Source organism: Oncorhynchus kisutch, linkage group LG27, assembly GCF_002021735.2.
Source record: "Oncorhynchus kisutch isolate 150728-3 linkage group LG27, Okis_V2, whole genome shotgun sequence".
In the NCBI taxonomy this organism is placed as follows: Eukaryota; Metazoa; Chordata; class Actinopteri; order Salmoniformes; family Salmonidae; genus Oncorhynchus; species Oncorhynchus kisutch.
In genome coordinates, this window is record NC_034200.2 from 4,508,712 (window position 1) to 4,533,961 (window position 25,250).

Consider the following 25,250-nt stretch of genomic DNA (forward strand, 5'->3'; position numbering starts at 1 on the left):
GTGGTGACTGGTATCCCGTCATGTGTAGGGTTGCGTTTGGGGAACAGACGGAGCTCCCAGGCAGGCAGTCGCAGACAGAGGGCCTACTCTGTGGGACTGGGTCGACGCCCCTCCAGCAGAGACAGTGAGGAATTTGAGGACACCTGCAACTCCACAGGTAAACCTACAATGCAATAATCCTAGTCATTAGTAAACCTGCAGAGGTCAAATGGTATGTATATGTCAATGCCATGATGTCAGCTAGTCTACCTGGGTTCCGATACAGAACTAAAAAGACATTACAAACAATTAACATTTACATTAAAGACATTATATATATCTATTTTTTTAAATAAACATTACAGACATTTAAGCTACCTGACGGGTAACGCATTTCCATACAATAATGAACTACAGGTCTTGTAGTAGACATGTTGTTTGGTTGTTTCCCAGACAGGGATGATACTCCTGCCTCCCCATGCAGTCTGAAGTCTTGGGACAGCAGTAAGTGCTATTACATTGGCTGAATCTATAACCGAACACTTCGATCCACTCGATTACTCAATATCCGAGTTCACGATTTGTTTCACTATAACCCCTCTTACAACCTGTTGTAATAAAGCCATTCATTACTGTTGATCACACCTGTGTGCCTCTCTCTCAGGTGCAGGGGGAAATCCCTACCCTGCCAGTCCCTCAGCCGTGTCCGGCACCTCATCCACCCGCTCCCAACGCTCAGTGGAGAGCAAGTCTGTGGAGAGGTTCTTTGGCTCCAGATTCCCTCTGGGCAGACTAAGGTCATCTAACTCCTCTGGGAAGCAGGCCCCTCTGAAGGGCCACTGTCTGTCTGCTGAGGCAGAGAAACGCACAGACACGGAGTCCCCAGACTACCTCCCTCTGGTGAGACCACTGTCATACGATCATTACAATAGATCCGGTCTGTGCCTGAAAGGTCTTAGGCCTCGATTCAATCAGATCAAGCGTTAACCGACGATAGCAGACACCCGCATGCATAGTGGTGGTCGGAACTGCATTGGAGCCGTCAGATCGGTGAGCAGCTGATCTTGCGGTCATTGTCACAAAGCCACACCTGTCCCACTCGTGTTATGAGTTCAGAAGGAGAAAGTATAGGTTCTATAGAAATAATGACACTGAAATGGAAAAATAATGAGGATTTCTATCATTCTATTTGAGGTGTAAATTATCTCACATTGCAGTTTTTGAACTTGTAAACAAGTTTACATGGGATTGACTCCATGCAGCCAATGGCAATGTCCACTTTAGGTATAATCCCAGGAGCCACTTGTGGATTTGACAGCTCTAACGCAGTTCCACTTCCGACACTGTCGAAACAACCGCCATGTGGATGTTGGCTAAAGTGGATCTGACTTAATCAAGCCCTTAGTGCAATTGTATTAAAGGGCAAATCCAGCCCTTTCAACCTAATATTCATTATCTCCAGCATCATACCAGTATCTACATACCAGTATAAACAGTGTAGTTATTCCCTCCGCAAGACAGTCAAACAAGCGAAATGTCGGTATAAATCAAAGCAAATCTTATTGGTAACGTACACGTGGTTAGCAGATGTTAATGCGAGTGTAGGGAAATGCTTGTGTTTCTAGTTCCGACAGTGCAGTGATATCTAACAAGTAATCTAACAATTCCACAACAACTACCTAATACACACAAATCCAAAGGGGTGAATGAGAATATGTATACAAGTATATGGATGAGCGATGGACGAGCGGCATAGGCAAGGTGCAATAGATGGTATAAGGTACAGTATATACGGACATATGGGATGAGTATGGAAACATTATTAAAGTGGCATTATTAAACTGACTAGTGATTAATTTGTTAAAGTGGCCAGTGATTGGGTCTCAATGTAGGCAGCAGCCTCTCTGAGTTAGTGGTTGCTGTTTAGCAGTTAGATGGCCTTGAGATAGAAGCTGTTTTTCAATCACTCGGTCCCAGCTTTGATGCACCTGTACAGTGTACAGGTGGATCACACCTTGCCTTCTGGATGGTAGTGGTGTGAACTTTTTGGCCTTCCTGTGACATCGGGTGCTGTAGGTGTCGTGGAGGGCAGGTAGTTTGCCCCCGGTGATGCGTTGTGCAGACCCCACCACCCTCTGGAGAGCCTTGCGGTTGAGGGCGGTGCAGTTGCTGTACCAGGCTATGATACAGCCTGACAGGATGCTCTCGTTTGTGCATCTGTAAAGGTTGGTCAGGGTTTTGGGTGACAAGCCAAATTTCTTCAGCCTCTTGAGGTTGAAGAGGCACTGTTGTGCCTTCTTCACCACACTGTCTGTGCGGGTGGACCATTTCAGTTTGTCTGTGATGTGTGCGCCGAGGAACTTAAAACTTTCCACCTTCCCTGCTGTCCCATCGATGTGGATAGGGAGGTGCTCCCTCTGATGTTTCCTGAAGTCCACGATCATCTTTGTTTTGTTGACGGTGAGTGAGAGGTTATTTTCCTGACACCACACTCCGAGAACCCTCATCTCCTCCCTGTAGGCCGTCTCATCGTTGTTGGTAATCAAGCCTACTTCTGTTGTATCATCTGCAAACTTGATGATGGAGTTGGAGGCGTGCGTGGAGATCCTTGATGAAAACCTTCTCCAGAGCACTCAGGACCTCATACTGGGGTGAAGGTTCACCTTCCAACAGGACAACGACTCTAAGCACACAGCCAAGACAACGCAGGAGTGGCATCGGAACAAGTCTCTGAGCCCGGACTTGAACCCGATCAAACATCTCTGGAGAGACCTGAAAATAGCTGTGCAGCAACGCTCCCCATCCAACCTGACAGAGCTTGAGAGGATCTGCAGAGAAGAATGGGAGAGACTCCCCAAATACAGGTGTGCCAAGCGTGTAGTGTCATACCCAAGAAGACTCGATGCTGTATTCCCTGCTAAAAGTGCTTCAACAAAGTACTGAGTAAAGAGTCTGAATACTTATGGAAATGTGGTAAGTTTTTTAATTTTTTATAATTTTGCAGAAATTGATAAAAACCTGGTTTTGCGTTGTCATTAAGGGGTATTGTGTGTAGATGAGGGGGCGAAACAATTTAATCAATTTTATAATAAGACTGTATCGTAACAACGTGGGGAAAGTCTGAAGACGTGTTCTGTGAATAAAAAGAAAAGCTCCTAAAAAGTCCTACTCTGTGACATCCTTGAGAAGGATAGAAAATGATTTGCAAAACCTGCACCGAGTTTCTAGCCAGGGGGAGAGCATTTTCCTGTTCTCTGAGATCTGTGTTTCAAAATCACTGTTTAATGTTTTTACTTTTGATGACAACAAAATTGCACTTTCTAATTTGATATTTGTACTACAAAACATAGCAGTGTGTCAATTATACATATGTAGGCCATGGTATGGTGCTGGATATAATGAATATGAGATTGAAAAGTGGTGGAAATGCCCTTCAAGTACTCTACCGATAATGAATCTACAAGAAGTATTTAGAGGTGGATACCCAAATTAAGAGTTAGTATCTGGTATCTCCTCCACAGGTGCGTCTCCAGTTGGCGTCTGGGGCCTTCCTCCTGACAGAGGTCTACTCTGACTGTATCCAGATCCCCCTGGACCGTCTGAAGAGGGCTTCCCCCTACAGCCTCCACCGTAGCAGCCTCAGCCCCCCCTTCCGCTGCACCTCCCCCAACGCCCCAACAATCCCCTCCTCCACCACTACCACACGCCCAACTGGTACCCCCCCTCCACCACACCACCACCTCTACCAAGCCTCCTAGTCTCCCCCATCACCACACCTCTACTGGTACCAAGCCCTTGGGTGGCCCCCACACCCCTGACGACCCTCCCCTAATCCTGGACCCCCGACTCTGCAGGAGACACTTCTCCGACCGGTGCCAAGAGCCCCTGAAGACCCTCCCCGACCCCCCTAGCTCCGAGGAAGGCTCTCCTGACACGACAGGTGGCCCTATCCCCCAGACCACCCAAGCAGACAGCGGGCGCGGCTCAGAGACTGACGTCTGTGAGGGTTCTCTGTTGGATCCAGCAGCTCCAGACCCCCAGGGGAGCGATCAGCTAGCTCTGGGGGACCTGGAGGGCTCGAGCTGGGCCACGGCCGTGGCTCTGGCCTGGCTAGAGCACCGCTGTGCAGGGTTTTTCATGGAGTGGGAGCTGGTGGCAGCCAAGGCGGATTTCTGGCTGCGGGGCCAGGAGCTGCCGGAGGGGGTGGACCTGGCCGGGCTGAAGGGGGCTGCCAGGCAACTGTTTATGCTGCTCCGCCACTGGGACGAGAACATCCAGCTCAACATGCTCTGCTACAATCCCAACAACATGTGACCACATAGCCACCATGTTAAAACCACCACAATATGCGAAATGACTTATTACCGTCACGACAACATGCGATAGTTACCAGTGTTTTCTCCTACTAGAACTTTGGTGCAGTTGCCTCCTACCTTGAATCATTTGTTTTTAAAATCAGGTTCAGTTGAAAAAAATGGCATTTGCACCTCTGGTTGCTAATATGAATGCGTCTGTGCCCCGTCTACATAAAAGAAACAGATTCCATTTTCCCCAGTGCCAAGATCATTTAAAAGCCATTGACTTAGGTAAATTGAGACTTGACGGTGCAAACACTACTTGACTAACCCAAGAGGCCTTTAAGTACAATATTGACTTGATCATGTAAAGCTTACCTTACTTTGATTTAGTAGATTTTGTCACTGCTCTATTTTCTCTCCACCTGAATGACCTATTAACTGGGTAGTCTGTCTAACTTGCATTAGTGTACAATTAAATGACTCAAATGTATGCTTGTGAATGAATGACATTTAATTCAAATTTATTTAGAGATATGCCTTTTATTTTCACATCTTTATGAACAGAATAAAACACACCTTTGGAATCAATCTCTGTCTTCATGTGTAACACAAAACAGTCATGCAAATCAAACATCAGCAAACAAATATGAGCACTAAATATCACCGATGGCAGCTCATTAAAGAACATTAACACTTAAAAAAGGGACAGTTTCCTACTCGGATTAAAAGGAAAGTTCTGCAAAATTACGTGAATATGTTGCCACGCGGAACTATTCATTTAAGCCTATTCTTGGACTAAAATAACCTTAGTGAGTGTTTCGTCCAGGTGTAGGCTTAATCTGGATGTGGGAAATGGGACTCTTCTATTTAGTCTAGTGCACACACTGATCCACATTCTCTGAAAGAAACTATTAGAAAATGAAAACAATAGACAGATATTCATGACAGTCAACAGCTTAGTTCTGCATGGTCATATTCTTATATGAAATGACATATATAATTACGTATTTGCCTATGATAAGCCTTGTGCTAGCTAGGCAACGTCATTCCTATTGTGCCCAGTGGGGGGCACCAAAAGCTTATTGCAGAGAATGGTTCAATTTAAAGCGTTCATTAATAAGTAGTAAAGTAAAAATTCCCAGGTATGGAGTTAAGGACAAACAGAAATATTTAATATAATAATATATGCCATCTACCGGATGCTTTTAACCAAAACAACTTAGTCAAGCGTGCATCATTTTTTTTTTTTTACGTATGGGTGGTCCCTGGAATCGAACACACTATCCTGGCGTTGCAAGCGCCACGCTCTTCCAACTGAGTTAGAGGACTAGAATCTATTGCAGAGGACAGTTCAATTCAAAGCTTTGTCAATAAGTTGTAGCAAAGTAAAAATTCCCTGATACGGAGTTAAGACAAACGCACATAGAAACCATCTTTACAACAACAAATGGTCCAGTATCAGAGGTTCAGAACAGCTGGTTGCCAGCATGGGGACCGAAGAGTTTCTCACTCGATTATCGACAAGACCAGATAATACTTCACAAGAAAAGGTAGTTGACACAAAACATACTGCAAGCAAGAGATCCTTCCCTAAGATGTTCTAGACGACACAGCAAAACATTCAGCGTTTCTCCACACCACTAGACTCCCACTCTTAGATTTGTATTATTTCACTCTTTAACCTGAGAATCCTAATTGTTTTCAGCTTCCTCCCACGCCACAAACCTGCACGACTGCCAAATCGTAATACACCCCACATGCAGTCTCACTCAGTCCCTTCTCTCACCTGTATGTACCGCTATACGCTAGCAGAGCTACAGCGATGTGTGTGGTAGCAACAAACCGATGCGTTTAAAGACAGACCCCACTCCACCTCAATAACCTCCTGTGTGTCATGAGGAAATAGGTAAGACACGGTGAGGCGAGGGGTGAGAACCAGCCTAGGGTGGACGGGAGGGTCCTCTAGGGGCTAATTTTACTGGCTCTTGGCATTCTCTCCCTGGCGGGCTGGGGGCTGGGCGAACCACAAGGAGAGCAGCATGATGAGGTGACACAGGTGGAGGGCTGCTGAGCTGTATATGGTAGACGGGTAGGTGTTCCATGACAGCTCCACCAGACCCAGGATCAAAACCCTGTCCACAGAAAGACCAGATAAGGACAATGATTGACAATAACAGGCCTTTTGAACCATCAAGGCTCAGAATTTATAGTAGACTAAAATTAGCAAATGTTCCCAATCCTTCATACGCCTGAAAACTACATGGATGTCAATTAAGATTTGTGAAAATGTATGTTGGAAGTTAGGACCCTTCCCATTTCTACACATCACGGCCAAAAGCCCCCCCCCCCCCCCCCCCCCCCCCCCCCCCCCCCTTACCGGAGTAGGTGAGCCAGCTTCTTGACCCCTCCACTCCAGAGCAGGAAGGGTAGGGTGTGGAAGTACCAGACATAAAACTGGTAGTGCAGCGAGCGGCTGAAGCACATGCCGATGAAGTTAGACGTGAAGAGGATCAGCACCATCTGTGATCAGCTGTTAAGGTCTAACATACAGTGCATTCAGAGAGTATTCACACCCTTTACTTATTCCACATGTTGTTGTGTTAGAGCCTGAATTTAAAATGGATTAAGTTGAGATTTTGGGTCACTGATCTACCCCATAATGTCAAAATTAAATTTTTTGCAAATGAATAAAAAATGAAAAGCAGAAATGTCTTGAGTCGGTAAGTATTCAACCCTTGGTTATGTCAAGCCTAAATAAGTTCAGGAGTAAAAATGTGCTTAACAAGTCACATTAGAAGTTGCATGGACACACTCTGCGTGCAATAAGTGTCTAACATGACTTTTGAATGACTACCCCATCTCGGTACACCACACATACAATTTTCTCTGAGGTCCCTTAGTCGAGCAGTGCATTTCAAGCACAGATTCAACCACAAAGACCAGGGAGGTTTTCCAATGACTCGCAAGGAAGGGCACCTATTGGTAGATGGGCAAAAATAAAAAACACACGTTCTTCCTAACTCAGTTGCCGGATGGGAAGGAAACCGCTCAGGCATATCACCATGAGGCCAATGGTAATTTTAAAACAGACTTTAATGGCTCTGGAGACAATTGAGGATGAATCAACAACATTGTAGTTTCTCCACAATACTGTGAAAAGGAAGCCTGTACAGAATATTCCAAAACATGCACCCTGTTTGCAATAAGGCACGAGAGTAATACTGCAAAACATGTGGCAAAGGAATTAACTTGTTTTATATATTTTTTAATTAAGAAGCAGGGTCGTGTTTCAGTGGACGCATGGCTCTCAACCTTCTACCCCTTTTTCTCCCCAATTTCATGATATCCAATTACAGTCTTGTCCCATCTCTGCAACTCACCTACGGACTCGGGAGAGGCGAAGGTCGAGAGCCATGCGTCCTTTGAAACACGACCCTGCCAAGCCGCACTGCTTCTTGATACACTGCCCGCTTAACCCGGAAGCCAGCCGTACCAATGTGTCAGAGGAAACACTGTCCAACTGGCGTCTGAAGTCAGCTTGCAGGTGCCCGGACGGCCACAATGAGTCTCTCGAGCGCGATGGGGCAAGGACATCCCGGGCCAGTCAAAGCTTTCCCTAACCCGGACGACGCTGGGCCAATTGTGCGCCGCCTCATGGGTCTCCCGGTCACGGCCAGCTGTGAAAGGGCCTGGGATCGAAGCCGGGGCTGTAGTGATGCCTCAAGCACTGCAATGTGCCTTAGACTGCTGCACCACTCGATTTAAAAATTGTCTTGAAAATCTATGGCAAGACTTCAAAATTGCTGTCTAGCATCAACCAACTTGACAGAGCTTGAATAATAATTTGGGGGGAAAAAAAAGGCAAATATTGTACAATCCAGGTGTGCAAAAGTCATAAAAAGACGTACCCAGAAAGACACACAGCTGTAATCACTGCCAAAGGTGATTCTAACATGTATTGACTCAGGGAGTCGAAAACTTATCTAATGAAGATACATTAATGTCTTATTTTCCTTAATACCTTTTTCTTCCACTTTGACATTAGAGTATAGCGTATAGATCAATGACAAAAAAATTACAATAACTGTGTGTTTAGAGATACAGAACAACACACCGGTACTGTTTCTAGTCATGACTCCAGAGACAGACTGAGGAAAGGATATGATCTGAGGTGAGTTTCTGTGCAAGGAGGACTCTCTTGTCTGGCTCCTTCAGCAGTTCCATGATGCTCTCTTCAGGCCTGAGGAGAAACATGTGTTGGTTTAATTCAGAGAGAGAGAGCGCACCTGGTTAACAACAAAAAAGCAGAGATGGCCAGACGGCCCCTTGGTGTACAAATATAATTTAGGCTGTATCTCCTTTTAGGCTCCACTAGGGCCAAGAGTTTTGGCCTGACCATGAACATCTCTGGTGCTAGAGATAACCCCAGTAGCCCCCTCTCTCACCTCTTCCAGCGGCGCAGGGCAAATAGCAGCAGGGCTAGCAGGTGGGCAGCCAGGAGCACCAGGTGGAAGTAGCGACTCAGGAACAGCCACTCCGGCAGGAAGCGCCAGTTCACTGTCCATGTGAACATGAACTGACGACCCAGGTCAAAGGCCCGGGTCATATAACCAATTGGATTCTCCATCAGGAAGGGTAGGCCCAGCAACAACTGTGATGAGAGAGAGAGAGAGGTGAGGTGGAGTAAAGATGGACAATCAACAGAATGGAAATAGAGTATGCAAATCCTAATTGTCCACACAGTGTGGAAAGTGGATGGAACGCTGGGGACAAGAGGCTGTGAGTAAAATTTAAACGTAACAGTTGAAGCAGATGAAGGAGGTCCAAACCTGGATGGCAGCACAGAGAGAAAGCTTGGGTATGGTCCTCATCAGGCCAAATTCAGACAGCAGCAAGAAGAGAAGGCCCGGGGCGAACAGGAGCACGTTCATCTTCACAGACACTGCTAAACTGTCCACAGCAGAGGTAGAGGAAGTTGTCATTCAGACCATGTGATAGGGGCTACCACAGTCAGATGTTGAGTTCAGCCAATCTAAATTAGAGTGTTATTATCATGAAAGGTGTCCCATATTGGCCCGCACACTGAACCAAGTTAAACTGAAATGATCAAACCGAAGTTGAACTGAGCTGGGCTCCAGCTGTGCAGAACCAGGGTTTACACTTGCCTGTAGAGCCCGCAGCCCAAAGTCCAGCGGCCGTCCAAGAAAAAATTGACGGCCCCAAACAGCATCATCATGGCCACGGGGTCGTTGAAAAGACGCAGGACGAAGATGGAGTGGATCCGGTAGGAGGCACAGCACACAAAGAAGAACACATAGGGAGGAACCTGGAGAGGAGGAGAGTCAAAATGGCCCTTTTTTAAAATCATGGAATAGATTACAGTATTATAAAGTGATGAATTCCAAGTTGCAATAAAAACTAAATATATTTTGGGTAATGACAACTAGCTAAGTACCAAAGAAACAACGTCACCTTGGAAAACAGCGTACAAAGGAATACGTGTTGCATCTCACCTTCTTGGTGCGGTGGTATATCCTGAAGACGAGTAGCAGAGTGAGCAGGTAGAAGACAGCGAACAAATACTGGGCCAGGCGGATATTCACCCCATGGTTGGTAACGTAATACAACGCTGTGAAGATGTACACAAACCCTGCTGGGTACCTGGAAAGGTAGGTTCAGAAATCAGTTTCAAGACTGTGATCTTGTTCACGTCAAGACACGTCAGACACGTACAGACACACACACAGGGAAAAGTGCAATACTTTGTCATGGGTCTGGTGAAGATTCAAATGCATGTACAAATTCAGGTAGGTCCCTCCGTTTCGTTTGCTTCCTAGAGAAAACGGGAAACCATTTCCGTTGCAAAAGGTTTTGCAACAGACATGTTTTGCAATGGAATCGGGCTAATGAATACATCCCCGGGGTTGCCAATACTGGTATTGGAACCTGGTTCCTTAATTTGTAGAGTGCCACGTATAGGGTATGGAACTTACACCAGAGGGCCTGTGTCTCCTTTGAGCTGGGTGTAGTCGTAGGTGCCGTTGATGACTCCCTCTACCTCATCCATATACGCCTTCCAGTCGATCTCTGTGTCTGCAGGAGAAGACATTCACCAATGAATGACCAGTTGCATTGGCAATAACTTGTCATATACATTCAAAAAATTTGGATGAAGGTACCTAAACAATAAGGTGACAGTAAGAACAGGTCAGCAGCAACTACCAAAGAAAAAAAAATTCTAACAAGAAAGGGAAACTGTAGCTATACATTAAAAACGGTGATATGTGAATTTTCCCATATGTGGTTATATCTTAGCTAGTAGAAAGGGTTGGAAGCTATTTTTCAATTGACCTGTTCTTGCTGATACTTCCTTCGTTCTCAAATCGGAAGAAAAGTATCTTATAAATGTCTATGTTGAGTTACAGGTGGTTCTCCAAAAACCAGAGAATATTTAAAAAAGGTAGTAAAATCAACATTTTGTATCGAGTGAGAAATGCCTGGACTGGGTGTAGATCTTTGTTTTGGTCGCACTGTGTGATGCACTATCTGCTTCTACAAGTGGCGATGGTGCATAGAAATGACTAGTTCCTGCAAAGATGTTGGGAAATGCAAGATGTCTGGCAGCTAAAATGGCGATGGAACGCCTTACTGTGAAAAACGTGGATTTTACTATCTTAATGAATACTCTCTTTTTTTGTAGAACCACTTGCAGCTGAACACAGACACTTATAAGATAGACTTTTCTTCCGAATCGAGAGAACGAAGCATCTGCAAGAACAAGATACTTAAATTACTTCTGACCCTTCCTACTTGCTCTCAAGAACCAAATGGATTCTACTTTATACCAAGGGTTCTCAGCTATAAGCACTGGTGGGACCATGTGAACCTACAATCCTGACACTGTTTCAACATTTAGAAACCTAAATAATAAGTAATTGCTTGTGATACGGTTTTCCAAACATATGGAACTTATCTTTCATTTCAGCAATAAAGAATATTTCAAATAAAAAGAGATTAACTTACTGTGTAGCAGGTTTGCACAGTTCCATACCGCTGTTTACCTCGAACCAATGAACTACACTTCCTCCACAGTTACATTTACATAGGTGTTGAGCACGCTAGATAGCACTGGTGTCGTCTGTAATAAGCGCTGTAACATGGAGATATGTCCATGTGGGAAAACAAACCATAACTCTATAAAGCAAAGGTGTGCAGTAATTTAACAGATATGTTGCCAAACCATACCGCAAGCGATGTATTTTAACGTCAGAACGAGTGTCTGGGATCTTAACAAAAGTCCCCCAGCAGAAGATACTACAGTCAATAGGGGCCAAAGCAGTTAGGCGAGTCTATGAATGGGTTAGCCTCTGTAGTGCCAACTGTCAAAGTGAATTTACAGACGTGGTCACGGTCCCTTGTGATGTTGCCTAGTATGGACGAAATATGTAGCTCTCAATAGCTGTGGCAAGTTTAAGTGTTGTTGCCAGAAGAAGCATGTATATTCTGGTCGGGGGAACATTAATGGCCCGTATGCGCGTTCTGAAGGTTAACACGCATCACTTGCGGTACGGTTTTGGAAACAAGGAACGTTGCCATCTTCATATCAGCGACAAATATACTTTAAAAAACAAATGGTTAAATTATAACACGACAGTGTTTGGGTTATTGTTCTCACAGCCATATTTCCAGGTTACATCGCTCGTTTACGCAAGACAGATGGAAATCCACCTGTCCTAATTAGTGTAACAGTATAGCTTCCGTCCCTCTCCTCGCCCCAGGGACCCTCTGCACACAGACAACCCTCGAAGCATCGTTACCCATCGCGCCACAAAAGCCGCCGGCCTTGCAGAGCAAGGGGAATCACTACTCCAAGTCTCAGAGCGAGTGACGTTTGAAACGCTAACTAGCTCTCCGTTTCACACCTGTTACACTAGCATGCTCTGAACGCCAGTGTAACTGTAACTGGGTAGGGAGAAAGTGTACTGTAGTTCGCCAACTGGAGGCACACACAGCTTTTGGATCAGCGCAGGACTGCTGCAGTAAGTGTATATTTTTCAAGAGTTTATTGCCGATACGAAAGATAAGGGGCATAGATTACAAAAACGGGTTCGCATATGATTGTTGACGTTTCTAAACGTTAAAACACAGTTTCGGAATTGTAGTACAGCCAAACGTGGGCGAAGTTAACGACTGAAAACCATACGAATAATAAGGGTTTAAGAGTTGAATATTAGGCATGCTAGTAGATACCATAGATTTGCAGTCGTTGTGCTAAGGTCAGTTAACATTGGCTCGCGAAACTACCACTACCTTCCTTCATACTGGACATATACATACAACTGGTATCCATGAGTTCATCTGACTCTGGGGAAGTAGATAATGGCCCTCAATGTTAAGGACCTCATTGCCAAAATCTCGAAGTATCCTTTTAAGGCTAGCCGCATGCTCAAGCTAAACCGCTAGCTACTTACATGCTACTTTTTGTATGACCCATATGTTTATTCCGATCTCCAGGAACCACAGAACAGAGGCGACCAGTATTGTGTACTCCGCCTGGAATAATATCAAATGTTTCTCCTGCCATAGTTTTCGAAGTGTCGCCCACACTCGAGACAGTGGACCAGGTGATGATTTTTTCTTCACACCTCCTGCCATTTCGGCTTACGCTATAGCTACGTGGCGCGGCAGCAACAGTACATTAGTACCCCGTCACATGATTCAGTATAGCTTCAACCAGTCGTTGGGGAGTTCGTTTTGCATGACCCGGTCTCCCGGGTGGGAAGAGTTTGTACATTTTACACCATTCCATTGGTCATTAAAGATGCCACCGAGAAAAATGTTTGTTATTGATCTTTCATTCTCACTGAAAGCAAGCCAAAGACGCGGCAGATGTGCTCTCTGTGCGCTATTTCTAAACTTCCCTTTCTAAACTTCCCTTTCGTTTTTGCGTATTTTACTTTTGGTTTTATACACCAGCTGAAAATACAATATTTTTTATGGAAAATATGTTTCACAGCGGTTTAAATGGTATAATACTCGCTTGTTTGGTCACAAACTGAAATTAGACAAAGGATTCGAATTTCTGTGTCCAGGAAGGCAGAGCAATTTCTTTACAGTGCATCTTTAAGTGAAATACCCAGGGAACAGGGCCATTGGCTTCACCCGAAGATGCGTAGTTTCCAGGAAGGAGAACATGTCATGTGATCAAAACAAAAAGCCAATTCTTCCGGCGAAGACAACTAGTGTTTTTGAAAGGTAAAAATGTACAATACTGATTGATTAAGTCAGATTTGACCCTTTGGCTGTTGCAAAAGAGTGCACAAATACTGTTGTCATGTTATGGTCTAACCTTTGCGGACATTTAAGACGATATGTTAGAGGTCAATGGCAGGTCTTCCAAGCTAGCAAAATATTTCAATTCGCTAACAAAACATTTGCTTGCTAGCTAACCAACTGTAATTATTGTTTATAGCCACTCTGTGGGCCAGCAGCTTAGGTATCTGAGATGGCATGTCAATGTTGAACGTGATATTTTGTTAAATGTAGTTCTGGGCCGGCTACATCTTAGAACGGGCTTTAATGGTTTTGCATGGTTGTGCAATGGGGGGGAGATGGTGCTGCAGTGGCTAGCTGCCATTTTACGGGCTCCTGACCGATTATGCTACTTTTTTTGTACATAATATTTCCGCCATCGTTACCAATGACTGAAACCGCTTCTGGACATCGGGAACAGCAATCACTATCCTCGATTTAGATAAATATTTATTAATCAAGTAGTCTGGACCAGGCTCGAATCACCCGGACTCAAAAAGGAAGGGACGGCGCAAGAGAGGCAAACGAGCTTACAATCACTAGAGAACTAACTAGACGAGCTCCATTGGAGTCTATCCTATCAACTGGAAGAATGAGATAATATACAGTACCAGTCAAAAGTCACACCTTCAAGGGTTTTTCTTTATTTGGACTGTTTTCTACATTGTAGAATAACAGTGAAGACATTTAAACTATGAAATGACACATTTGGAATCATGTAGTAACCAACGGTGTAAATCAAAATATATATTTTGAGGTTCTTCAAAGTAGCCAACCTTTGCCTTGATGACAGTTTTACACACTCTTGACAACTAGCTTCACCTGGAATGCTTTTCTAACAGTCTTGAAGGAGTTCCCACATATGCTGAGCACTTGTTGGCTGCTTTTCCCTCACTCTGCTGTCCAACTCATCCCAAACCATCTCAATTGGGTTGAGGTCAGGTGATTGTGGAGGCCAGGTCATCTGATGCAGCACTCCATCACTCTCCTTGGTAAAATAGTCCATACAGTCTGGAGGTGTGTTTTGGGTCATTGTCCTGTTGAAAAAAAATGATAGTCCCACTAAGCGCAAATCAGATGGAATGGGATGACATATCGCTGCAGAATGCTGTGGTAGCCATGCTGGTTAAGTGTGCCTTGAATTCTAAATAAATCACTGATTGTGTCACCAGCAAAGCACCCCCCACACCATCACACATCCATGCTTCACAGTGGGAACCACATATGCAGAGATCATCCATTCACCTACTCTGTTTCTCACGAAGACACTGCTGGAAACAAAAATCTCACATTTGGACTCATTATGCCGAAGGACAGATGTCCAACGGTCTAATGTCCATTGCTTGTGTTTCTTGGCCCAAGCAAGTCTCGTCTTCTTATTGGTGTTCGTTAGTAGTGGTTTCTTTGCAGCAATTCGAGCATGAAGGCCTGATTTCACGCAGTCTCCTCTGAACAGTTGATGTCGAGATGTATCTGTTACTTAACTGAGGTGCAGTTAACTCTACTGAACTTATCACAACACAATTGATTGGCTCAAACACATTAAGAAATTCCACAATTGAACTTTTAACAAGGCACACCTGTTAATTGGAATGCATTCCAAGTGACTACTTCATGAAGCTGGTTGAGCAAAGCTGTCATCAAGGCTAAGGGTGGCTACTTTGAAGAATCTCATATGAAATATATTTTGATTTGTTTAACACTTGTTTTGGTTACTAGATGATTCCATGTGTGTTATTTCATAGTTTGGATGTCTTCACTATTATTCACAAATGTAGAAATAGTAAAATAAAGAAAAACCCTTGAATGAGTAGGTGTGTCCAAACTTTTGACTGGTACTGTATATCTAGATGGTTTTTCTATGCATCGTCAAGACCGAACGGCAGCTTTGGGTAAAGTTAAGGGGGAGGTGTGTGTCTCTTTGTTAACAACTGGTGGTGCCTGATCTCTAATGTTACGGAAGTCTCAAGGTTTTGCTCGCCTGAGTTAGTATATCATACTATTTACAAAGAGAGTTTTAATCTATACTTTTCGTAGTTGTCTATTTACCACCACAAACCGATGCTGGCACTAAAACTGCTCTCAAACGTTATAGGGCCGTAAGCAAACAAGAAATTGCACATCCAGAGGCTCCTAGTAGCCAGTGATTTTAATGCAGGGAAACTGAAATCTGTCTCGTGACATGCTGGTAAAAATGACATGTGCAACTAGATGTAAAAAAACGCCATATCATCTTTACTCCACACACAGAGACTCATACAAAGCTCTCCCTTGCCCTCCATTTGGCAAATGTGACCATAACTCTATCCTTCTGATTCCTGCTTACAAGCAAAAACTCAAACAGGAAGTACCAGTGACTCACTCAATATGGAAATGGTCCCATGAAGCGGATGCTAAGCTACAGGACTGTTTCGCTAGCACAGACTGGAATATGTTCTGGGATTCATCCGATTTAACATTGAGAAAATTACTACATCAGTCACCGGCTTCATTAATAAGTGCATTGACGACGTCGTCCCCACAGAGACCATACGTACATATTCCAACCAGAAGCCATGGATTACAGGCAACATCCACACTGAGTTTAAGGCAAGAGCTGCCGCTTTCAAGGAGCGGGACACTAATTCGGGCGCTTATAAGAAATCCAGCTATGACCTCTTAACGACCCGTCAAAATGTCAATATAGGACTAAGATTGAATCCTACTAGGCCGGCTCTGATGCATGTGGCAAGGCTTGCAAACTATCACAGATTATAAAGGGGAAACCCAGCCGGGAGCTGCCCAGTGACGCGAGCCTACCAGACGAGCCAAATTCCTTCTATGCTGTCTTCGAGACAGACAACACTGAACCATGCATGAGAGCACTAGCTGTTCCAGAAAACGGTGTAATCTCGCTCTCCTTAGCCGACGTGATTAAGACCTTTATACAGGTTAACATTCACAAGGCCGTGGGGCCAGACGGATTACCATGATGTGTACTCAGAGCATGCGCTGACCAGCTGGCAAGTGTCTTCACTGACATTTTCAACCTCTCAAGCAGACCACCATAGTCCCTGTGCCCAAAAACACTAAGGTAACCTGTCTATGACTATTGCCCCATAGCACTCACATCTGTTGCCATGAAATTTTTTGAAAGGCTGGTCATGGCTCACATCAACACCATCCTCCCAGACACACTGGGCCCACTCTAATTCGCAGTCGCCCCAACAGATCCACAGATGACGCAATCTCTATTGCGCTCCACACTGCCCTCCACCTGGACAAGAGGAACACCCACTTGAGAATGTTGTTAATTGACTATAGCTCAGTGTTCAATATACCATAGTGCATTTGGCATGGGCCCTCAGATCCTCAGTTCTACAGCTGCACCATTGAGAGCATCTTGACTGGCTGTGTGGCAGCTGCTTGGCATCTGACCGCAGGGCACTACAGAGGGTAGTGCGTAGGCCTGGTACATCACTGGGGCTGTGCTCCCTGCCGTCCAGGGCCTCTATACCAGGCAGTGTCAGAGTAAGGCCCTAGAAATTCTCAGACTCCAGCCACCAAGTCATAGACTCTTCTCTCTGCTACCTCACGGCAAGCTGTACTGATTCAAGTCTGGAACCAACAGGACCCTGAACAGCTTTTACCCCAAACCATAATACCGTTAACCAAATAGCTACCCAGACTAACTATTTATCTGCATTGAACTCTTTTGACTCATCACATACACTGTTTATTGCCTAGTTCCTTTATTCCTACCTATGTACATATACAGTGTATCACAAAAGTGAGTACCCTCCTCACATTTTTGTAAATATTTGACTATATCTTTCCATGTGACAACACTGAAGAAATGACACGTTGCTACAATGTAAAGTAGTGAGTGTACAGCTTTTATAACAGTGTAAATTTGCTGTCCTCTCAAAATAACTCAACACACAGCCATTAATGTCTAAACCAAGTGAGAAGAGTAAGAGAACCACATTGAAGCTGCCCAGCAACACCCATTGGGGTGGTGTTGTCATCATGCTTGACAGTCTCCTGGAGGGGAAGGAGTCTCTCCAAGAAATGGCCATATCACAGTCTGCTGATATGGACAGCCCCATCAAGAGGATCCTCTTGGATGATGAACTTTGGGAGAGAGTGGTAAGCAGCCTGAAACTCCTGAAACCTATAGCAGTAGCCATTGCACAGATTGAAGGAGACAATTCCATCCGTCTCCCTTCATCTGCTTGCAGATGTAAGAGAAGAAATCCGTACTGCCCTGCCCACTTCACTGTTGCTCCAAGCAGAGGAAATTGCAGTTTTGAAATGCATCAAAAAGCGTGAAGACTTTTGCCTGAAGCCCATCCACGCCACAGCGTACATGTTGGACCCCAAGTATGCTGGCAAGAGCATCCTGTCTGGTGCAGAGATTAACAAGGCCTGTGGTGTCATCACTACCGTGTCTCGCCACCTTGGCCTGGATGAGGGCAAGGTTCTTGGCAGTCTGGCGAAGTACATTTCTAAGCAAGGGCTTTGGGATGGAGATGCAATTTGGAAGTCGTGCCAACATATCTCATCAGCCACCTGGTGGAAGGGACTTTGTGGATCTGAGGCTCTTTACCCTGTTGCCTCCATCACCCTCCAAATCCCACCAACATCAGCTGCCTCAGAGCGCAACTGGTCCTTCTTTGGGAACACACACACCAAAGCACGCAACAGGCTGACCAATGCAAGGGTTGAAAAATTGGTGGCCATCCGGGCAAATTTGAGGCTTTTTGAGCCTGACAACGAGCCATCCTCAACACGGTTGGAAAGTGACAGTGAAGATGAGGTGAGTCTGATGTTCAAGAGGTGGACATTGAGGAGGTCCAGGGAGAAGAGATGGAAGCCGGAGAGAAAGACAATCAAAGCTTTATTTTCTAGATGTTGAGAACGTTTTGGGGAGATGCGATGGATCATTCAATATTCCCTTTTGTTGTTGAGTGAAATCATCCCATGTGAAGAGTCAACTCATTTAATTAAAGTTCAATTCGTAAAAATAATATAATTTTTTCATTTGGAAGGATTTAATCATTTGCAATTATGTCTACTTATAAGGTAAACGGTTAGTTTTTGTCTCCATATGATATGGTAAATATATCCAATTCAAAAACCATCTACATTTAAATGGTATTAATATTAATTTGCATATATTCCTGTTAATCCCCACGGAAAGTTTCCACCTCTGAATATTCCCCAAAATGTGCAACCCTAGTTACAACACATTTCTGGTGGCCTTCTTCTGTTATACACAGGTGTTTGGCGTGTGCTAGATGGCTAATCAGCAGAGGTGGTTGCCACTGTTTTCCGTCTGTCTTCCGCAGTAACATAGAGATATGGCTGTATGGGAACACTAACCCTATGAAGGTGTGTAGTCATTTAACCTTTTGTTTTTAGAAAAGTATTTCTCGCTCATATGAAAAACCGTACCGCAAGTGATCCGTGCTCACATTCAGACCGACCGTTGGTGTTCTTTACGAAAGTCCCATGGGAAGAAAATACCTTCATCAATAGGCGTTAATTTGTTATTATCTAGCTAAACCAGTTCTAGTTAGCCAAGGAATGTAAAGACCGTGTCAATCACCTGAAAGTCTGGTATTTGAACCCAAGCGCCTTCATCATATGCCATCTAGAAAGACTGATGTAGCTACCCCATTCAAAAAGGTAGCTATAATGCCACCTACACAGATTGTAAGTCATCAATGAAATGAAACACATTTCCAACTTTGTTGTGCTTGTGAGTGAAGGCACTGAATATGCAAATAGTCATAATTATCTGTGTAATACTATAGTATAGGATTATGATATATTTGAAATGTATTTTCTTATTATATTATAACGTAGTATAACCTAACCCAATCAAATGTGAATACCCAACATATTTTTGTGCATCTTTGCATTCTGAGTAGCCTCATCCAGTTTACTGTCAAAGTGCTGAAAATAAATAGCAACCAGCGTTCTCTGACACTGTGCTGTCAAATTAAAATGATAGACATTTTCAAGCATTTCACTGACATTTCAAAGAGAATCGTGCAGCTGAAGATTTAATTGTAGCTCGTCTGAGTGACGCATGGCCCCCTTGCTTTCATGCTGAAGAACATCCTTCATATGACTTGTCTGTCTGTCTGTCTCTGAACTGTAGGCCTGTTACCAGGGGGGTGAGAAGACACGGTGTGGAGTGTGTGTTGGGGGGGGGGATGGAGGAGTTTCCAGTGAGGACGGTGGAAGGGCTGTGTCTAGGCACCAGCTTGGCTATATCTGGTTTCTTCTACTACGTCTACAGGAAAAAGAGGAAAACGGTGGACAAGCTCAATGTTAGTAGTCTGCCCTGTATCTATTCCTTCAGACTACAGCCTAGATTCAATCCGTATTGTCAGTAGTCTGCCCTGTATCTATTCCTTCAGACTACGGCCTAGATTCAATCCGTAATGTTAGTAGTCTGCCCTGTATCTATTCCTTCAGACTACGGCCTAGATTCAATCCGTAATGTTAGTCGTCTGCCCTGTATCTATTCCTTCAGACTACGGCCTAGATTCAATCCGTATTGCTGAAGATCCACATTATAGTGCGATTGAAATTTAAGGCAACGTTCCAACATTCAGTGACTGCATGCTCCATATGTCGTCTCAAATGGAAATGACCTTTTACATTTAAATTGCGCTGTTCCGTGGATTTTCCGCAACACGAATTGAGTCTAGGCCGTAGTCTTTACACATTGTAAATCAAGTACAAAACTAATTTTCAGACATGGGGATTTTTTAAACAGAAATGACTGTATTTGCTTGATGTTTCAGGATGCACCACAGTTGACTTTGGATGGGAAACTGGCAGACCTTTTGAACGTGACACCGGGAAAGTGTCTGCAGTATGTTGTCATTGAAGGTAGGCATATGGTTATCTGTGTCAATGGGAAACATTTGAGTGTATCACTAAGATCATTGTATTATGATATTGACTAGACCCTGTTCTCTCACTTATTGGTGTGATGGGGCAGTTCTTAGTATGATTGTATAATTGATGTCTCTATCCATTGTGTGTGTGTGTGTAGGGGCAGTGCAGCCTCTGGGGGAGCCTTTGAGGAGTCAGTTCCAGGAAGGCACTGTGGGGGTGGTGCAGAAACTTATGCTGAGGGAACACAAGCTGGTGTGGAATAGCCTGTCTCACACCTGGTAGAAACACTCCTGATTGACACTCCAAATGTAATGTGAAAGACTAGTACATCTGTATTACCACTTTGAATGATAAACTTTAATATGACTAGGACCGTCTGACATCAAATATACACTCCTCACTGAAGTTAACATGTGTACGTTTGGCTCTGTACTCCAGTATTTTGTATGTAAATGTTTCATATGATGCAACGGTATTTGAAGTGATTTTCATATCTGTTTTACCATTTAGAAATTAAACCACTTGATGTATATTTACCCCCCCCCCCCCCCCCCCCCCCCTCCTCCACAAATTCACTTATAGTATATTAAAGTAGTCAAAAGGTTAGTAATTGGTCCCATATTCCTAGCACGCAATGGTTACAAACTTGTTGGATGCATTTGCAGTTTGTTTTGATTGTGTTAAAGATTGTTTTGCCCAATAGGAACTAAATGGTGAATAATGTATTTTGTCATTTTGGAGTCCCTTTTATTGTAAATAAGATGTTCCTGAAGTCTTCTACATTAATGTGGATGCTACCATGATTATGGATAATCATGAATGAATTGTGAATAATCTTTGTTCCTCTAACTCTCTCCCCCCCCCCCCCCCCCCCCCCCCCTTCCTGTGTAGGACGGACAGTGAGCGTGTGCTGCACCAGAGGGTGAACGCGGTGCCCTTCAGCCTGGTCGGGTCGGGCCAGGCCAACGTGAGGGTGCTGTGTCCCCTGGAGGCCTCGGGTCTAGAGATGGAGATCATCCATGAGAAGTTCCACCAGGCCACCTATGGTTTTACCGACATCATCGGGCAGTACCTCAGTGGAGAGAAGCCCAAAGGCCAGCTGGAGACTGAGGAGATGCTCAAGGTGAGGTTTGAGTACATTTTTTTATGTAGCAATATCACTGATAGATTACTTATGATAAAACAGTGTATTCATTCCCAGAATTCCACAATAAGATCCCAAAATGTTCTATTGTGTTTAGGGTGAGGGAGGTTACTATTGCCCCTAAATAGTGAGTGTGTTGCTCCATAATCCAATTAGTCTTTCTGTATTTCTAGGTTGGCGCCACTCTGACAGGTGTAGGCGAGCTCATCCTGGACACCGACCGGGTGCTGAAGCTCCGCCCGCCCACTGACGGCTCGGAGTACTTCCTCACCACGGCAGACTTTGAGTCCCTGCGGCTGGAGCAGGAGGGCCAAGCGGTGGTCTGGCAGGTCCTGGCCTCTGTGTTCGCCCTGGCCGGGTCAGCCATCCTCTTCTGGTTGGGCCACCGCTACTACCGCAGCCTGAGGGTCCGCTGGGACCAGGAACGGTTTGAGAGGTTGGGTGCTGGTGGGACGGGGGAAGGGTCTACGGCTGGGGATACACAAGAGGGGTCTGGGGAGCAGGCACCCTTAGAAAATGCCTGTGTGATCTGCCTGACCCAGCCGCGTAGCTGTGTGCTGCTGGAGTGTGGGCACGTGTGCTGCTGCTACAGCTGCTACCAGGCCTTGCCCCAGCCCACCTGCCCCATATGCCGGCAGGCCATCAAGAGGGTGGTGCCCCTCTACCAGGCCTGATGCCCAGCCTGGGAGTAGAACAGATGTGTGTTCTCATGGTGGGTCTATGTATGTATCCCCTGGGGTGTTGTTACCTGTACTCCTAGAAAGACAAGGTCAAGGTGATAGAATGGAGACATTTTATAATTGACATTTAGGCTGGTTGTAAAACCTTGAAGATGATTCTCCACATAGAGGCAGAAGGACCGAACTCTACTGTGATGATAACAGTCACCCTGAAAATACAACTTTGGAGAGCCGAGGAGAGGCCTAAGCTAGCAAGACAGAGCAGGACATGCACACACTAGTCCTTAAACCCCTCACAATGTCAGAGAGAGAGACCAACTCTTGATAGACCAGGCAAACCATCACTGTACTTATTACACTGTAATAATCACCTGAATGCTTGTTGGCATTCTCAACACAAATAGGCTAGGTGCCGCTACTGTATTAACAAAATGTGAATCTTTGAGGTTTGAAGCACTTAAATGCATATGTATTATAAAGCTAACAGCTGTTGAGTTTGGTTTTGAATAGTAAATACATGTTTATATACTGAACAAAAATATAAATACACCGATTTTTTTTTTTTTACTGAGTTACAGTTCATATGGAAATCAGTCAATTTAAATAAATTCATTAGGCCCTAAACTATGGATTTCACATGACTGAGCAGGGGCGCAGCCATGGGTGGGCCTGGACATATGCACTTGGGAGCCAGCCCCACCAACTGGGGAGCCAGCCCATCAGAATTACCCCCACACACACACACAAAATGGCTTTATTACAGGCATATTCCTCAGCACACCCCCAGGTGAAGAAGCTGGGTTTGGAGCTCCTGGGCACGTGGTCTTTAGTTGAGGCCGGTTGGAAATACTGTAAAATTCTCTAAAATTACATTTCTACTTATGGTAGAAAGATGAACATTCTTGCACGCCCTACCTCAACTTGAAACATCTGTTGTGTGACAACTGCATATATTAGTGGCCTTTTATTGTGCCCGGCACAAGGTGCATCTGTGTAATCATCATGCTGCTTAATTAGCTTCTTGATATGCCACACCTGTCAGGTAATGGATTAACTTGACAAGGACAAATTCTTTTAACAGGGATGTAAAGCAAATTTGTGCATTTGAGAGATAAATAAGCTTTTTATGCATATGGAACATTTCTCTGAACTTTTATTTCAGCTCATGCAACATGGGAGAAACACTTAACATGTTAAGTTTATATTTTTGTTCAGTATAGATACTGGGAATGCAGTTCTCTCATAATTAAAGTGTGCATATGGATAGAGAGGTGTTTACGTTTGTAGTACTATCGCTTGCCTTGTGCCTTATTTTTCACTCCTGGTGTAAGAAGGGGGGGGTCGGTCGTTCCACCAATTTGATTTTTGTTGTAAAGATTCCTGTCAAATTGCTTTGATGGGGTGGAAGCTTGTTTCCAACAGGGAGGGGGGCAATTGAATGTGAGCTTGAGAACATTTCTGAAATCGTTAACATTTCTAGCCTATCTATGGGTAACTGGGTTGGTGTTTTATGCTCGACCCGCTCCGTTTTCCAGCACAAAATACCAGAAAAGGTGCAAAGGTGCAGCTCACCTGGTATTTACACTATGAAATTACTACTAAATGTTCCACATTGAAAGATGTATTGAATTCTCCATGTGGTCTAAAATATTAAAGGGCAATTAATTTATCATAACAGGCTTTAAAAGTTCTATATTTGTACTTCTCATTATTTATACAGTCAATCTGATCACACTGAATTTGTGATAACCCAATGTTGAATATTGTCAAAAAAGTATAGCTTGTTTTATGCAAAGGTTTAACCTGCTTAAACCGACAGTAACCCCCCCCCCCCCCGGTGAAACACTGCTCACCCCAATGTACTCTGAAAGGTTTGCTGTCTTGAGTCAACTACCCTGCTATTTCTGTCATCTCTAACAAGCACAGGGGAGGAAAAGATAGAAAGCCACCTACAGAGTTTTGGGACACTAAGGAAATGGAAAAGTTGAGAAACTAACTGGCATGCGTGAGGGGTGAGTGAGTGAGGAGCAGGTGGGGGATTAGGTGTCGTAAATCTTCCTGGGGGGAGGGGGGGGCAGTCTGAGAGAATCCTTCATGAGCTTCCCTGGCAGAATAACAGCTGTGGCGCTTGGGGGTAACTTAAACCTCAACATGTCATGACGCTAAAGACAGGAATTTCTTCAGGTTTGCAGTACATGCTGAACTTACAAGAGTGATCCCTCACCAAACCAGTTTCAAACCAATGCACATTCTACCATGATACATGTGATTAGTAAAGTGGCCACCAGGGGGCCTACTTGCATCTGTTTCATTATACGAACAATGACAAGTTACCTGCTGTGAGTTTATGATATTGCTGTTCATATAATACAATAATAATAACTACATTTTCCACTGAACTATGACAATTATTGAACTATGACAAGTTTAACCTGCGGGGAACATCAGGTCAGAGCTCCTGATATGAGTTATGGGACATTTGGAGAACTAATCATCTTTATTTGCCAAATATATTTGCAAGTACAGGAATTTGACTCTGTAAAATTGTGCTGCAACAATAAACAAAATATAGAGAATATACAGGAAAATATATAATTTATAATTGACACAAATCGACGTATGTACACTATCAACACTAAGCTCTGATAATATGAATGATATTTCTCACAATGGGATTTGCTGGAAGGTAGATCACTAGAGGAAGGACCAATTGCACAACGTCTGTCCTGGCCTCTGTTCAATCCAAAGCATGTCTCTCTTCCTTGTGCTCTGCAAGCAGGAAAATGTGGTGAGACATCTCAATATTATCATATGAAAATAACCTTGAGTTTTTTTCTAATATTCGTTTCGATGTCTCACGATGGGATGTGGCCAACTCCCATAACGCTGACATTCTCTCCGAAGCCAGGGTAGTCCCAACAGTATCATCCCTCAGAGGCT

General features: G+C 44.3%; 3 protein-coding genes across 8 annotated transcripts in view; 2 read left to right on the forward strand and 1 right to left on the reverse strand.

Moving 5' to 3' along the window:
• vwa5b2 (von Willebrand factor A domain containing 5B2) overlaps positions 1-4,865 on the forward strand; it is a 35,786-nt gene extending 30,921 nt beyond the window's left edge. For all 3 annotated transcript variants that reach the window (XM_031806502.1, XM_020453442.2, XM_020453443.1), the window contains 4 exons: positions 29-157; positions 433-483; positions 644-879; positions 3,501-4,865. In XM_031806502.1, the coding sequence (XP_031662362.1) occupies positions 29-157; positions 433-483; positions 644-879; positions 3,501-3,737 (653 nt within the window). In that variant the 3' untranslated portion in view covers positions 3,738-4,865. The remainder of the gene's footprint in view (positions 1-28; positions 158-432; positions 484-643; positions 880-3,500) is intronic.
• On the reverse strand, positions 4,798-13,151 carry LOC109865349 (dol-P-Man:Man(5)GlcNAc(2)-PP-Dol alpha-1,3-mannosyltransferase). Of its 2 annotated transcripts, none has more exons than XM_020453444.2 (9): positions 12,749-13,151; positions 10,271-10,370; positions 9,791-9,938; positions 9,443-9,603; positions 9,107-9,227; positions 8,723-8,928; positions 8,441-8,517; positions 6,655-6,799; positions 4,798-6,409 (listed from the first exon to the last, which is right to left on the reverse strand). In XM_020453444.2, the coding sequence occupies exons 1-9, from the start codon at positions 12,930-12,932 to the stop codon at positions 6,253-6,255; spliced, it is 1,299 nt and encodes a 432-aa protein (XP_020309033.2). In that variant the 5' UTR covers positions 12,933-13,151; the 3' UTR covers positions 4,798-6,252. The 2 variants fall into 2 exon arrangements, with proteins under 2 accessions (XP_020309033.2, XP_031662363.1); XM_031806503.1 differs by lacking the exon at positions 12,749-13,151 and adding an exon at positions 11,301-12,706.
• Positions 13,152-13,400: 249 nt separating this feature from the next.
• LOC109865350 (mitochondrial ubiquitin ligase activator of nfkb 1-A-like) lies at positions 13,401-24,001 on the forward strand. 3 transcript variants are annotated; one of them, XM_020453449.2, is made up of 6 exons: positions 13,401-13,532; positions 19,738-19,909; positions 20,390-20,477; positions 20,644-20,764; positions 21,378-21,609; positions 21,804-24,001. In XM_020453449.2, exons 1-6 carry the CDS (start codon positions 13,471-13,473, stop codon positions 22,302-22,304), a joined length of 1,176 nt encoding a protein of 391 aa, XP_020309038.2. In that variant the 5' UTR covers positions 13,401-13,470; the 3' UTR covers positions 22,305-24,001. The 3 variants fall into 3 exon arrangements, with proteins under 3 accessions (XP_020309038.2, XP_031662364.1, XP_020309037.1); XM_031806504.1 differs by having other exon boundaries at positions 13,434-13,532; positions 18,851-19,909; XM_020453448.2 differs by lacking the exon at positions 13,401-13,532 and adding an exon at positions 18,729-18,962.
• The last annotated feature ends 1,249 nt before the right edge of the window (positions 24,002-25,250 follow it).